At 43.1% G+C, this 13,704-nt stretch overlaps 2 protein-coding genes and 1 non-coding gene across 3 annotated transcripts in view; 2 read left to right on the plus strand and 1 right to left on the minus strand.

The window, feature by feature from the left end:
• The window catches only part of ZNF793 (zinc finger protein 793), a 42,066-nt gene extending 39,303 nt beyond the window's left edge, over window positions 1-2,763 (plus strand). Inside the window, exon 7 of the mRNA XM_036832961.1 lies at window positions 2,236-2,763. Within this exon, the coding sequence (XP_036688856.1) occupies window positions 2,236-2,258 (23 nt within the window). The 3' untranslated portion in view covers window positions 2,259-2,763. The remainder of the gene's footprint in view (window positions 1-2,235) is intronic.
• On the plus strand, window positions 1,382-1,454 carry TRNAW-CCA. Its single transcript has one exon. It is a non-coding gene; the product is annotated as a tRNA-Trp (tRNA).
• Window positions 2,764-7,736: 4,973 nt separating the features above from the next.
• LOC118884805 (heterogeneous nuclear ribonucleoprotein U-like protein 1) lies at window positions 7,737-10,615 on the minus strand. Its single transcript, XM_036832764.1, is given in 4 exon segments — window positions 7,737-10,027; window positions 10,030-10,310; window positions 10,312-10,408; window positions 10,411-10,615. Coding segments are annotated over 4 exon segments (2,421 nt in total). The 5' UTR covers window positions 10,601-10,615; the 3' UTR covers window positions 7,737-8,174.
• Between the last annotated feature and the right edge of the window lie 3,089 nt (window positions 10,616-13,704).

Here is a 13,704-nt window from a genome sequence, read left to right on the forward strand (position 1 = left end):
TGGTCTGAGAGGGTTTTTCATCAGGAGCCATCCTGATGTGGGACTTCAGATGCACTGTTTTTTTCAGATATGTCTGGTAGGTCGGAAGGAGAGAGTTGGGGCAGGACCAGTTACATAATTTGTGGACCTAGGGCAAAATGAAAACGTGGGGCTTCTTGTTCAAAAATTACCACAAACTTCAAGACAGCAACAGCAGAGCGTTAAACCAAGTGTGGGACCTTCTGAGTGTGGGGCTGTCTGCAGCTATACAGGTTGCATGCCCATGAAGCCAGCCCTGGGTAGAGGGGAGTGTCCTGGGTAGTCTGTTAACACCTGAGTGAGTTGCCTTGCCATGGCAGTCACTGTGTGTGTTGATGCTTAAAATTCCCTGGGTCTCTTGGTGCAGGAGCAATGGAAGCGGAGGTCCTCCCTTGGAAGTCAGTAAAAATGCCCTACACAAGAGTCAGTTCCTCAGAAGTTACCCCAAGATCAGCCCGTTTGTAACCTTCTTCACGTTCTCTTCCCCTGTTACCCCTCTAACTTTGTATTATGAAAACTTTCAAATATACAGAAAAGTTGGAAGAATTGTCGAGTGAATACTCATATACCACCATTAACATTTTACCCTATTTGCTTTTTTATCTTTCCATCTATCCATTCATCAGTCCATCTCAATTTTTCATTCATTTCCAAGTAAGCTGAAGAAATCGGAATATTTTATAAGTGTACATTTGCTGAATTTAAACAAATGCATGCACTTGTATAACCCAAACCCTTCTGCAAAGCCCTTTTAATCTCAAGAAACTTTTACCTCCCAGTTCTTTATTCACTTTCTCTGTCCTTTCTCCTCAAAACCTTGTTTCCTCTTCTTTCTAATAGACTTTGCAAATCTGTTAAACCCAGAACCAGAAGTAACTCAACAGCTAATCCCCCTTTCTCCCTAGGAAGTGTTAATCACCTCTGAAACAGCAGATTTAGTGCTTTAGAGCTTGGTGAAGAGCCAGACAGTATTTTCAGCTTTGCAGGCCTGGCCCTACAGTCTGTCACAGCTACTCAACTCTGCCCTTGTAGTGTAAAACCAACCACAGACATTACATAAACAAATGAGCATGGCTGTGTTCTAATAACCTTATTTACAGACACTGAAATTTGTGTTTCATGTAATATTCACATATCACAAAATATTTATTCTTTTTGATTTTATCTTAACTACTTAAAATTATGAAATCTTGGACTTCTCTGGCCATGCAGTGGTTAAGACTCTGCATTTCCACTGCAGGTGGCACGGGTTCAGTCCCTGGTCAGGGAACTAAGATCCCACATGCCACCAGTGCGGCCAAAAAAGTAAATAAATAAAATAAAATTATGAAATCTATTTTTAGCCATACAAAACGAAGGGACTTCCCTGGTGGTCCAGTGGTTAAGACTCCATGCTCCCAATGCAGGGGGCCCAGGTTCGATCCCTGGTCAGGGAACTAGATCCTGCTTGCCACAACTAAAGATCCTGTGTGCCACAACTAAAGATCCTGTGTGCCGCAACTAAAGATCCCACGTGCCACAACTAATACCCGGCACAGCCAGATAAATAAATAATATTAAAACAAAACAAAACCAAGCAGCAGGCTGATTTAGTCTGTGGGCTGTAATTTATTAATTCCTGCTTTAGAACCTCACTGCTCCTAAGGTGTCCTCAGACTAGCCCTATGGCAGCTTATTTGAAAGAGATTCTCTGGTCCCACCCCAGACCTCCTGAATCAGAACCTGTATTTTCACTGATTCCTGGATGATTCTTGTTCACATGAAAGTTTGAGAAGCACTACCCCATAGCTTGGGTTTGGAGACCAGAATGCCAGAGGTTGAATTCATCCACTCTTACTGGATGAGTGACTGATGGTAAGTTACCATAATTGCAGGTTTAAAAATAGAATTCTACTTATTAGTAATTATGAGACAAATTAACAATTACTGATACAGATTGTGTAAAAAATTCTGAAGGAAAAAACACAATATGGGAAAATGAAAGAGTTGTGAAATGAATGTTATATCTGATTGTTCACTTTATATGTGGAATAAACTCTTAGAAGATATATACTGGCAAAAACTCCTAAATATTTATGTACTTTAAAAAAACAAACAAACCTGATCTTACTAACAATTTAAAATATTATAGTGGTACAATTTTTTTTTAATGTGATATTGAATAGAGATAAAGTATAGTGAATACTGAGGTGTGCCACCCATCTCTCTCCCTTTCAGGGCCAAAGCACTCATCCCCCTAGCTGCTGGGATTGTTGGCTGCTGACAACTCACAGCTGAGTCCCTCTTCAGCAATTGCAAAGGTACAAACACCCAACCTCCTTGCCATTATTCGGGAAATCACTAAGAGCCATCTTAGTTTTAAACCACACCTGAATATCCATTTGGTGTCAAGGAACCCAGGATCTGACACAAATCAACAGGATATAGAAAGGACATCAGCAAAAGCAATACTACTGCAGTAGTAAAGATGCTCTTGTCTGAAAGCTAAAGAAACCAACTCTGGCTACCTTCAGCAGAAAAGGCAATTAACCAGAATACTAGGGTAAGGAGTGGGTTGAAGAAAACCCTGGACAACCAAGAATTATCTAATAATCAGCTAGGGCTGTTTTGGGAATGCTTGAACCTTCTATATTGCGGCAGCTCCCAGGCTAGGCATGTCTCCCTTCCAGATTTCAGACTGCCAGGAGAGGGAAGGTGACTGGCTGAGCTTGGGGTGAGGGCAGCTCTGACAGGGTCGGGAGGTAGGGGAAAGGGGAGGTGGTGGACAAGACGTAGTCAAGACTACTTATAGGGTGACCAACTGTCTTGGTTTTCCCAGGACTACCCCGGTTTTAGCACTGAAACACCTGCTTCCCGGGAAACCCCCCCTCAGGACATGCAAAGTCCCAGTTTTTACAATGGGTGCAAAGGTTGTGGGTAAAGTAGAAAACTGATATGGTGGCCCCCAAAATAGGAACTGCTGAAAGCAACAGATTTTAGTGTCAAATGGATACAGCAGAGATTTTCTGCCTTCCATACTGCCTCTGACTGCTGCTGTTGATAACCATGATTGGTAGTTCACAATAAGGAATCATTCATTGATGCATAACTCTAAGTAACGCAACTTAGGTGTGCTGTAATTAGGAGCCGTAACTGTCTTTGCCTGTGCCTGTGGATTAACTCGTGCTTTGTATCAAGTAGTGCTAGTTTTAACTTCTGACATTGTGAATACTGTGATAATGCTTTCTAAGATTTTAGATAATGAAAAGAATGGTTACAATACCAACACCAGCATAACCCAGACCAAAAAAAGGCTAAGTGAATGTGTTCTTTTAATGACAAATGGAAGGACACATGGATTAGGGAGATAAAAAACCAAAACAGAGAATACTGAACAATATGGAGAAAAGAATTTAGGATTGAGTATTCGGGAGAAAGCTATGTAAAAGTACACACGGTGACAATCTCACAAGTCTGGGACAAGACAGGTAAGTACTTTTAACTTCGTCAAGGTTTTTCAGCTCCCCCAAAGACACCAATAAAAATAGTGGTGGTGAACTGGCTTAGGTATACCAAACACACATCATCATCATTCCTTTGACTGCTCTGTGAAACCAGGTACAGTTCAAGTACAGTTAATTTTCCGAACTCAGAGCTTGCAGCTAAAACGTCCCCGTGGGCAAGCTAAAGGGGAAATTTTGACAAGATATGTTGGTCCCTTACAGGCTAAAGCCTATTTTGTCAGATCTTGCCAGCCATCATTATAAGCTTTCTACAGTTTATCAAGTGGTATGTGGAGTCATTGTAACAAAAAATTTCCCCCTAGTTCTTAGGTACTCGAAAAATGGAGTTTCAAATCATCTTCTTGATTTCTATGAAGATTTTAATGAAACCACACCCACACAAACATAAAACGAAAGGGTGTTGATATCTTGTTCAATTAATAACTAGATTTTGTTCATCTATCTGCACATTTGGCAGACAATGTAGATGTAATTTTGGTGAATTCCATTCAGTCCCTAAACTTTTCACCAAAGAAAATTAAAAGATATTAGGGACTTCCCTGGTGGTCCAGTGATTAAGACTTCGCCTTCTAATGCAGGTGGTATGGGTTCGATCCCTGGTCGGGGAGCTAAGATCCCACATGCCTCGTGGCCAAAAAACCAAAACAGAAAATAGAAGCAATATTGTAACAAATTCAATAAAGTCTTTAAAAATGGTCCACATCAAAAAAATCTTTATAAAAAAAGAAAATTAAAAGATTTTATCTGCAACACTGCCAAAAAAAGGGGATGTGATTTGCTTATCTGAATACTGAGGCTTTCACAATGAAAGGTTTTGGTTATTTCTCGATTTCTTCAAAACATGCAGAAGCACTTGGTAAGATTTTAAGCTTTAAAGAAATGGACGGAGATGGCCTCCTTAGACATATGCCTACCAGATTGCTATTGATGCTAGCCATAGAAAAGATGTTAAAATGTCTTACTGTACAATTATATTTTCCAAGTGTGGAACAAGCATGTCCTTCTCTAATTTGGAAAATGAGGATGAGAATGGAGAAAATGATTATAGTAAAACAAAAGTTATATGCTGTTTCTCCAGAACTGTTTGATGATCTGGTTAAATAGAACTTTCTCAATTTCTTGACAGAAACTTAAACTGTTAACTTCAATTTCACAAGTTCAAATTACCTTTCTCATTTTCCCTGAGAGAGGTTAACTTACAGTTACATTCAAACATTGAAGTGCTTAAAAAGTGTGGACCTTTTAGACATGGATAGCCGCTGTTGAATTTATAGACCCAAGACCCAGCAAACAGCTGCTTTACTAACATAAGCCTGTTAGATACAAAGTGGATAGACATTTTTAGAGAGCTGGAAATGAATTCATCCAAATCTAAAAACCTGCTGTTGCTAGTAGGTAAAATCATTAAGTATCCCATGCTCATATGCTTTTGTTTAGAAGATATTTGGCTTGCTGTCATCAAATTGGGGTGACACCAGGAATTAGCATAACGTGGGCTTGATAGGAGCAGAGCTCCAAGTCAAAGTGAATTTTGTATGTAGTCAGTTTTACCACTACTGTTCATACAAGAAAAGAAGTATGTCTTGAAGGCCACAGGCAGTTCAGAGAAATATTATTGACAAAGGCAACAGAGTGAAAACATCCCACTATATCATGAGACAGAAATATTTCATTTTTAAAATTAAATATAGGTATTATCTTTTTCATTAGCCCTATTGCATTTATGTTGTCCTTTTAAAGTCTTAAACTTATATACTGTAGACTATAAATTAACATAGCCCACAGATTTTAAATATCCAATGGAGAGTTTTTAAAAAGTTAAACTGATGTATCAGAGGAAAAAAAGAAACATAAAATACTGGGGTTTCTTCCTTGCATAAAGTATGTTTAATTTGTTCTACTATTAATTACTACTAATTATCACAATTAACTGATTCTATTGTTTTACTCAGACCATTGCATGATTTGCCTCTGCACCCCTCACCCTATCTCTCTCCATCCCTTTATACTGTCTTTTCATTAGAGCACTCACCTGTGTTTTAAAAGTTTAATGTTGTCTATTGCTCAACTAGAACATAAGCTATTGAGACCCATCTGTCCTGTTCACTGCTGTGTGCCCCACTTCTAGAAGTGTCCAGCACTCAGCAGGAACTCAGGCAGTATTTCCTGAATGAATTAAGTGACGTGATTTGCACAAGGCCACGTTCTGAGCCACAGGAGAAGCCAAGAGTTAACAAGCTCAAGCTCTAGTCCTTTTTCTTGGTATAAATAGGTGTCATGAATCATGCATTCATTTTGTACTCAGAGGAGGTAAGATTTAGTTGTAAAGGGTAGAGTAAAATGAGATATAGTTGGGATTTAAAAAGAGCTGCTTACAAGCTCTGGGATCCCAGGGCAGGCCTCAGTTTTATGGCATGTAAAATGGGGACAATAGACGCCTCCAAAATTGGAGCCCCAGGATGTAACATCGAAGCATCAACCCCTGTCTTATTTATTTATTTATTTATTTTTATTTTTTATTTTTGGCTGCGTTGGGTCTTCGTTGCTGCACGTGGGCTTTCTCTAGTTGCCGCGAGCGGGGACTATTCTTCATTGCGGTGCATGGGCTTCTCATTGCGGTGGCTTCTCTTGTTGCAGAGCACAGGCTTTAGGCGCACGGGCCTCAGCAGTTGTGGCATGTGGGCTCAGTAGTTGTGGCTCGCGGGCTCCCAGGCTTAGTTGCTCTGTGGCATGTGGGATCTTCCTGGACCAGGGCTTGAACCAGTGTCCCCTGAATTGGCAGGTGGATTCTTAGCCACTGCACCACCAAGGAAGCCCTCTTCTTTTCTAATATATATATTCAATGCTATAAATTTCCTTCTAAGATCTGCTTTCACTGTATCCCACAAATTTTGATAAGCTGTATTTTCAGTTTTATTTATTTTAAGATATTTTAATATTTCTGAGATTTCTTTGACTTGTGTGACATTTAGAAGTGTGTTGTTTAATATCCAGGTATTTTGGGGTTTTTCAGCTATCTTTCTGTTGTTAATTTCTTGTTCAGTTCCACTGTGGTGCGAGAGCATACATTTTATGGTTTCTGTTTTTTTAAGTTTGTTAAGGTATGTTTTAAGGCCACAGATGCTTGCTGTGTTTATCTTGGTGAGTGTTCCTTGTAAAATTGAGAAGAATGTGTATTCTACTGTTGTTGGAAGAAGTAGTCTATAGATATCAATTATATCCAGTTGATTGATGGGGCTAGAAGTCAACTGTGTCCTTACCGATTTTCCATTATTAAAAAAAGGGTGTTGAAGGAATCCAATTATAATAGTGGATTTATTTATTTCTCCTTGTAGTTCTAAAAGTTTTTGCCTCACATATTTGGATGGTCCATTGTTAGGTACATATAAAGATTACTACTGCTTTGTTACACCTGTATCATTATGTAATGGCCTTCTTTATCCCTGATAATTTTCCCTGATCTGAAGTCAGCTTCCTCTAAAATTAATATAGCTGCTCCAGCTTTCTTTTGATTAGTGTTAGCATGCTATACTTTTCTCTATTTTTTTTTTTTTAAATCAGGGTTGAAACCTTGCTTCCTTCCTGCTAGGAGGTGCCATGTCATTTATTGAAACAAAACAAAACAGGGCAAACACATTTCTTAATAAGCACAGTTTGTTAAAGTCCTGTTAAAACATATGGGTCAAGGGGAAGTAAAAATAATCAGAGGATCACTGTAGGAAAAACCTTTAGGTCTGGCACCTGGGAGAGCTCTGGAGAGGAGGCAGTGAGAAACTTCATGTTCTGAAAGGAAGGAGCCCCCCAACTCCCTTCTTTCCTCTCACCCGATTAATCCCACCAGAAACTACCAAGACGCCCAGAATAAAAGGTTTCAAGTTCAATAGTCACACTCTCTCCAAATACAAAAGGCAGGTACAATTCAACTCAACACAGAAGCTTGTGTGCAAAGTTACGGGAAACTGAGACATTGTATAAAAAGTTAGGTTAAAGATGATTCTGTGGTTTTGTTTTGTGTGTGTTTTGTTTTGAGGGTGTGGCTCTTCCTCGGTCACCTGAACTCAGCAAAGAAATGGTTATCCTGATGAAATATCAACAGCCAACCCACAGTAAAAAGGGATAAATTCTAAAAATTAAAAAAAAAGAAGCATAATTACCAAAAAAAATCTGTTGCTTCTTCCTCCCACTGCATTTTGCTTTTTTAAACTTGTGTGTGTGTTTAAGTTTTTGATTTTTTTTTTAAATCCTGAAAAGTAGACAGTAAAACAGCTCCTGGAAGAATTTACAACCAACTGCATGAGAATCTGGGAAGCTGAGGGGCTGGAGCAGGGCTGGGACCAGAGTACAGGAAGGGGCCCTCCCCACAGCCCTGTAGCCTCACTGTACAACCAAGGGAGGAGGGTCTTTAGTCAAAAAGGAGGAAGGGAGGAAGAGGAAGAGGAGGGGGGTGGGGGGACAAACAAAATAAAAGGTCATTGTTGCCTGTTTGAATCCGGAGGAAAATGCCCGGCCCTGTGTGGGGGAAGAGCCCCTTGGACGGGAGGCAGCCCTGGGAGGACCCGTCCCCCAGCACCACGTGACCCAGTGGGGGTGGACAAGGGGGTCCAAGGTGGGCGCTGGTGGAGGAAGCCGGCAGAGGCCTCCAGGACACACTGGCTACTGTGTGCTTGTGCCCCCCTGTGTGTTCCCGGAGTAGCTCCCGTAGTCGTAGTTCCCGTAGTACGGCGGCCACTGGCCCTGGTTCTGATAGTACTGGTTCCACTGCTGGGCATACTGTTGGTACTGGTTATAGCTGGGCTGAGGGTAGGTCTGTGCAGTGGGGGGTGGCGGAGGGGTGTAAGGGGCTGGGTTGTAGCCGCCGTAGCTGCCATAGTTGTAGGCAGGTGGTGGCGGAGGTGGAGGTGGTGGAGCTGTGTAGCCCTGGCTGTAACCTCCCTGGTTGTAGGGAGGTGGCTGGCTGTAACTCGGCTGTGGAGGGCTGTAGCTGCTGACAGGAGGGGTGCTGGTATTGGCGCTTGAGCCAGGGATGTTGCTGCTCTTCGTGTAGCTGCCGGCCCCTGGGGCGTTCCGAGCAGGGCTGTAGCTGGGTGGCGGTGGAGGCTGCTGCGGCGGCGGCTGTTGCTGGGGAGCCCGGTTGTAGCTGCTTCGGGTGTTGGAGTTGTTGTTATCCCGGCTGTCGCTACCCCAGCCATTCTGGTTGTCGCCACCACCTCCACTGTGGTTGAAACCTCCTCGGTAGCTGCCTCCTCCACTGCCTCCTCCCTGATTCTGGAAGCCTCCTCTGTTTCCCCCGGGGGGACCTCGGTTGTCATAGCGCTGGAAACTGCCGCCACCCCCAAGACCCCAGAAGCTGCCACTGCCTCGGTTGTCAAAGCGCTTTTCAGGGGATGGCCCAGCCTTGTGGCCTTCCTCATTGTATTGCCTCACCAGCTTGTCTGCTTCCTCTCGCTGCAGCTCGATGAACAGCACCTCGTCCAGGAAGTCCCCAACATCTGGCAACGTGAAGTTGGCTTTCATTTCTAAGACTGTGTGATCTGGGACATCCTTCGCTTCTTCGTTGGTTTGCTTTATTGTTCGGTCTTTTAGGTCCTCATCAGTGGGACAAATTACAATAGCTTTGCGCTGGAAGCCTTCAAATGGTCTCATTTTTCGTCTCTGGGCTGACCCATAAACATTTGTCTGATCTAGAATATAGTTGCGTTTCTTTCGGGCAGCGATCTGGATGAGGCGGTTGAGGCACTGGGTGGCCTGCTGGATCAGGACGTCCCAGCAGCCAGCGTAGTTCCTCTGACTGCGTAGGCCCATCATCCGCATCTTATCCATGATGGCATTGGTACCCAGGATGTTGTACTTCTTGGAGGGGTTGGAGGCTGCATGTTTCATGGCCCATGTGGTCTCACCGGTGGCAGGCAGGCCCACCATCATAAGAATCTCACACTCTGCCTTGCTCTTTGGTCCAACAGTGCCCTGGATTCGCTCACTCAGGGGAAGGTGCTGGATGAAGGTGTAGCCTGGGAGGACAGAACAGTAGGGCTCTGCCCTCTGCCCGAAGTTGAACTCCACTGCACAATTCTTCACCAGGACATGAGGGTAGAGGGCCTGACCCCCTAAGTCTCCCTTCTGGATTCGGAAGGCAATGCCCATCCACTTCCCATTTTTGGTGAAGGAAAGTTCCACGTCATTTCCACATTCAAAGTCCGCAAAGCAGCCAATCACATCATTCTCTGCAAATTTGTCTCCGTAGTTTTCAAACCAGCTATTGGTGGACTTCTTCCCAGTGCCTCCATAGCCATAGGAGAAAGGCTCTTCGCCTAGCTGAGTGCTGCAGGAGTCCAGAGACCAACCAATATGGACAACGTGTGGGTCGGGCTCTGTAGATGGAAGGTGCTTCACAGAGATTTCCTCATTGATCTTCATCTCAAAGCACACACGGCCCCTTCCGACCCCATAGCTGGCACGGGCTCCTGACCACAGGTATGCAAAACCTTCAGTTGTGAGTGGGTAGCCCTACTCCGGTCTCAGGCCACCTTGAAGTGGAGGTCGCAGTTATATGTGTCAATGGCAACAAGGGTGTCGTCAAAGTCATCTTCATCCTCTTCAGCGGGAGGCTGAGGAGAGCGGCCCCTCTTATCCTCTCGGTGCTCGCAATACCCCCATCCCCGGTTTTCTTCATAAGGCCTCTTGCGACTCTGGAACTGCTGTCTGTCTGGTTTGAGTTGAGATGCTTCGGGCAGGAGGAAGCTGGTGGGTGCCTCTTGCTTCATCTCTGTCTTCACTTCTACTGGGCGATAGGTCCATTTCCAGCGTTCTCCTCTCGTAGCCTGACTCGTTCTCTTTCTTGATGACCTGCATCTCATAGAATTGGTTCTGCATGGTAATATTGTCCATGACATCTCCTCATTGTTGTGCCCGGGTCGCCCCGGTTCGTCATCGGCCTCGAGCTCCCGCTCGTCGACGGGCTCCTCGGCCTCCAGCGCCTCCTGCAGCCGCTCAGTAAGCTCAGCCTTGAGGCCACGAGTGTCCAGGCCATGGCGCTGCAGCTCCTCGCGAAGTTCGTTCACCTTCAGTCGGCGTACATCCATGGCCCGGGCCCCCGGGGCGGCCCCTGAGCCCGGCCCGGCCTCCCAGGGCCCAGTCCCCCTTAAACCTTTCCTGTCAGGAGGCAAAGGGGGAAAGGGGGGGCCCACTCCAATCTCTATTTTTTTTTAATTTATTTTTTATTTTTATTTTTGGCTGTGTTGGATCTTTGTTGCTGTGCGTGGGCTTTCTCTGGCTGTGGCGAGCGGGGGCTACTCTTTGTTGCGGTGCGCGGGCTTCTCATTGCAGTGGCTTCTCTTGTTGCGGAGCATGGGCTCTAGGCGCCTGGGCTTCAGTAGTTGTGGCATGCGGGCTCAGTAGTTGTGGCATGTGAGCTCTAGAGCGCAGGCTCAGTAGTTGTGGCGCACGGGCTTAGTTGCTCCGTGGCATGTGGGATCTTCCCAGGCCAGGGCTCGAACCTGTGTCCCCTGCATTGGCAGGCAGATTCTTAACCACTGCGCCACCAGGGAAGCACCACTTTCCTCTATTTTTGATTTTATCTTTGATATGTAAAGTGGTTATTGATATAATTGGATTAATACCTATCATATTTGTTACTGTTTTCTATTAATTGTCTCTGTTGTTTTGTTTGTTTTTGTTTAAACCTAGACTTCATGTGCTGGGTAAAAGGAACACTGGTAAGACCTTTAGTGATGTGGTGATAAGGTGTAGGGGGAGGGGTTATGTTCTATAGTCCTGTGATTAAGATTCAGTCTTGGTGAAACTGCCACTGGACTGTGAACTTTGCCAGTGTCTCTCAGTCTACCTCCCTCCCTCAGGTGGGACAGGATGACTAGAGTGGGCTGGACCTGAGCATTTCTTTTCCCTCAGGTTGGTGAGACACTAATGAAACCTCAGTAGGTTATAGGCTCTGGGACAATAGTTTCTCTTTGTGGCATGCCTTATTAAGAACAGAATGCTTTGAGAATATTTCAAAATAGCGACTTTCCCCCTCTCTCTGCCAGAAACACAATGGGGAGTTTTCTCCAGTCCTCACTATGAGGACTTGATTGGGCTCCTGGAGGTAAAGCTCATAAAAATGCAGGGGCTTCTTAAAGACTCAGACCCCCTTGGAGCATTTAACTCTCAGATTTGTCCACACTGAGCCTCCTGCAATTTGTCCATTACAGTTTAGGTTTTCCATCTTCTGTACTGGTTCCCACAGAGGTTTCTGCTAATGTGCCTATGCTCTGGTAAGTTGTGATTCTCTGTATCCACGTGTCTGTGGGGAGCAGTTTACCCTGTGACCTTAATTCTCTGATGGATCTACGCAAGAGTTGATTTTCAGTTCATTCTGCTTTTTACTTGTTGTTATAACGGATTGATGACTTCCAAGCTTGTTATGGACTAGAAACTGGAAGTCTTATCTCTAGTTGATTTTTTGTAGTGACACGTTTCGATTCCCTCCTCATTTCCTTTTTTGTGTATTCTATAAATATTTTCTTTGTGGTTACCAGAGGAATTACATATAACATCCTAAAGTTACAACAATCCATTTTAAATTGATACCAACTTCAATTGCATACTAAAGCTCTATTCCTTTACAGTTGGCTCCTTCTCTTTATGTTATTGATATCACAAACTGAATCTTTATATATTGTGTATACTTTAACCTAGATTTACAATTATTTTTATGCATTTGTTTTTAAATCTTGTTTAAAAAAAACCCAAATTTTGCAAATCAAAATTACATTAATACTGTTTTTATATTTATACATGTATTTACCTTTATCAGCGATCTTAATATTTTTGATGGCTTACAGTTGTGTCCGGCATCCTGTAGTGCCTGATATTAGGGAGATGGAAAATACTCCATCCCCAAATTCCTAGCTTACCTGTAATGATTTCTTTAATTTCATTCTTTGATTCATGATTTTAGCCAAAAAACAAAATAAAAACCCAAACAGTTCCCAAACATATACACTTCCCAAAAATGTTACCAGTAATTAGGAGCAAATAGGACTTCATGTTCAAATTAGTTTGGATCACACTTGGATAAACCAGTTAAGTGGGAGTTCTGTCTCTTTTTTTTAACTGCACAGTTAATATGCTGCTGTGCATTATAGGATGTGGGATTATAAGGCTATTGCTAAGATGCAGACATAGTATTTGGAGGTAACTCCTAAAGTCACTCATTATATCCACATTCATTTTATTATAGAATGTAACATACTGTTTTGTTTTTAACAAAATATTTTGCAAAGTGCGTGGCAATGGTGAGATGCATTAAACTATAGGTGACTGGTGTTTTCTGGATCGCTAAATATTTGGAATGTGGACAGAATGGTAGTGATGATAGCAGTGACATCACAGCAGATGGGGTAACAACTCATTTTGAGATCAGGTTGCATGTATGTTGACATATGTAAAATGGTGAATATATGTTATAAGAATATATTAAAAATCCAATTCTAGGGACTTCTCTGGTGGTGTAGTGGTTAAGAATCCGCCTGCCAATGCAGGGGACACGGGTTCCATCCCTGGTCCAGGAAGATCCCACATGCCATGGAGCAACTAATCCCGTGTGCCACAACTACCGAGCCCTCGTGCCATAACTACTGAAGCCCATGTGCCTAGAGCCTGTGCTCTGCAACAAAGAGAAGCCACAGCAATGAGAAGCCCGCACACCTCAATGAGGAGTAGCCCCCGCTCGCCGCAACTAGAGAAAGCCCTCGCACAGCAATGAAGACCCAATGCAGACAAAAATAAATAAATTTTAAAAATCCAATTCTAATAATGCTTAGAAAAATAAAGCTCAAGGAAACATAGAAGATATTGGGGCTTGGTCAAACAAATTCTTAATCTTATGGAGTTTAGATATATAAATTCCAGATTTCCCATAGGAATTATCTTTTGTTGCATTTCAAGAATCCCTCACTATGGATCTATTTGTTTTCTGAGTTTGGATAGCACAGAATACTGTGTTAACCTAATCTATTTGACGTCTGTGTTTCAGAAAGTGACTCCAGGCATACCTCAGAGATATTGTGGGTTCGGTTACAGACCACTGCAGTAAAGCGAATATGGCAATAAATTTTTTGGTTTCCCAGTGCATATGAAAGTTATGTTTATACTATACTGAAGTCTATGTTTACCCTACACTGTGTAA

This window comes from Balaenoptera musculus, chromosome 19, assembly GCF_009873245.2.
Source record: "Balaenoptera musculus isolate JJ_BM4_2016_0621 chromosome 19, mBalMus1.pri.v3, whole genome shotgun sequence".
NCBI lineage: Eukaryota > Metazoa > Chordata > Mammalia > Artiodactyla > Balaenopteridae > Balaenoptera > Balaenoptera musculus.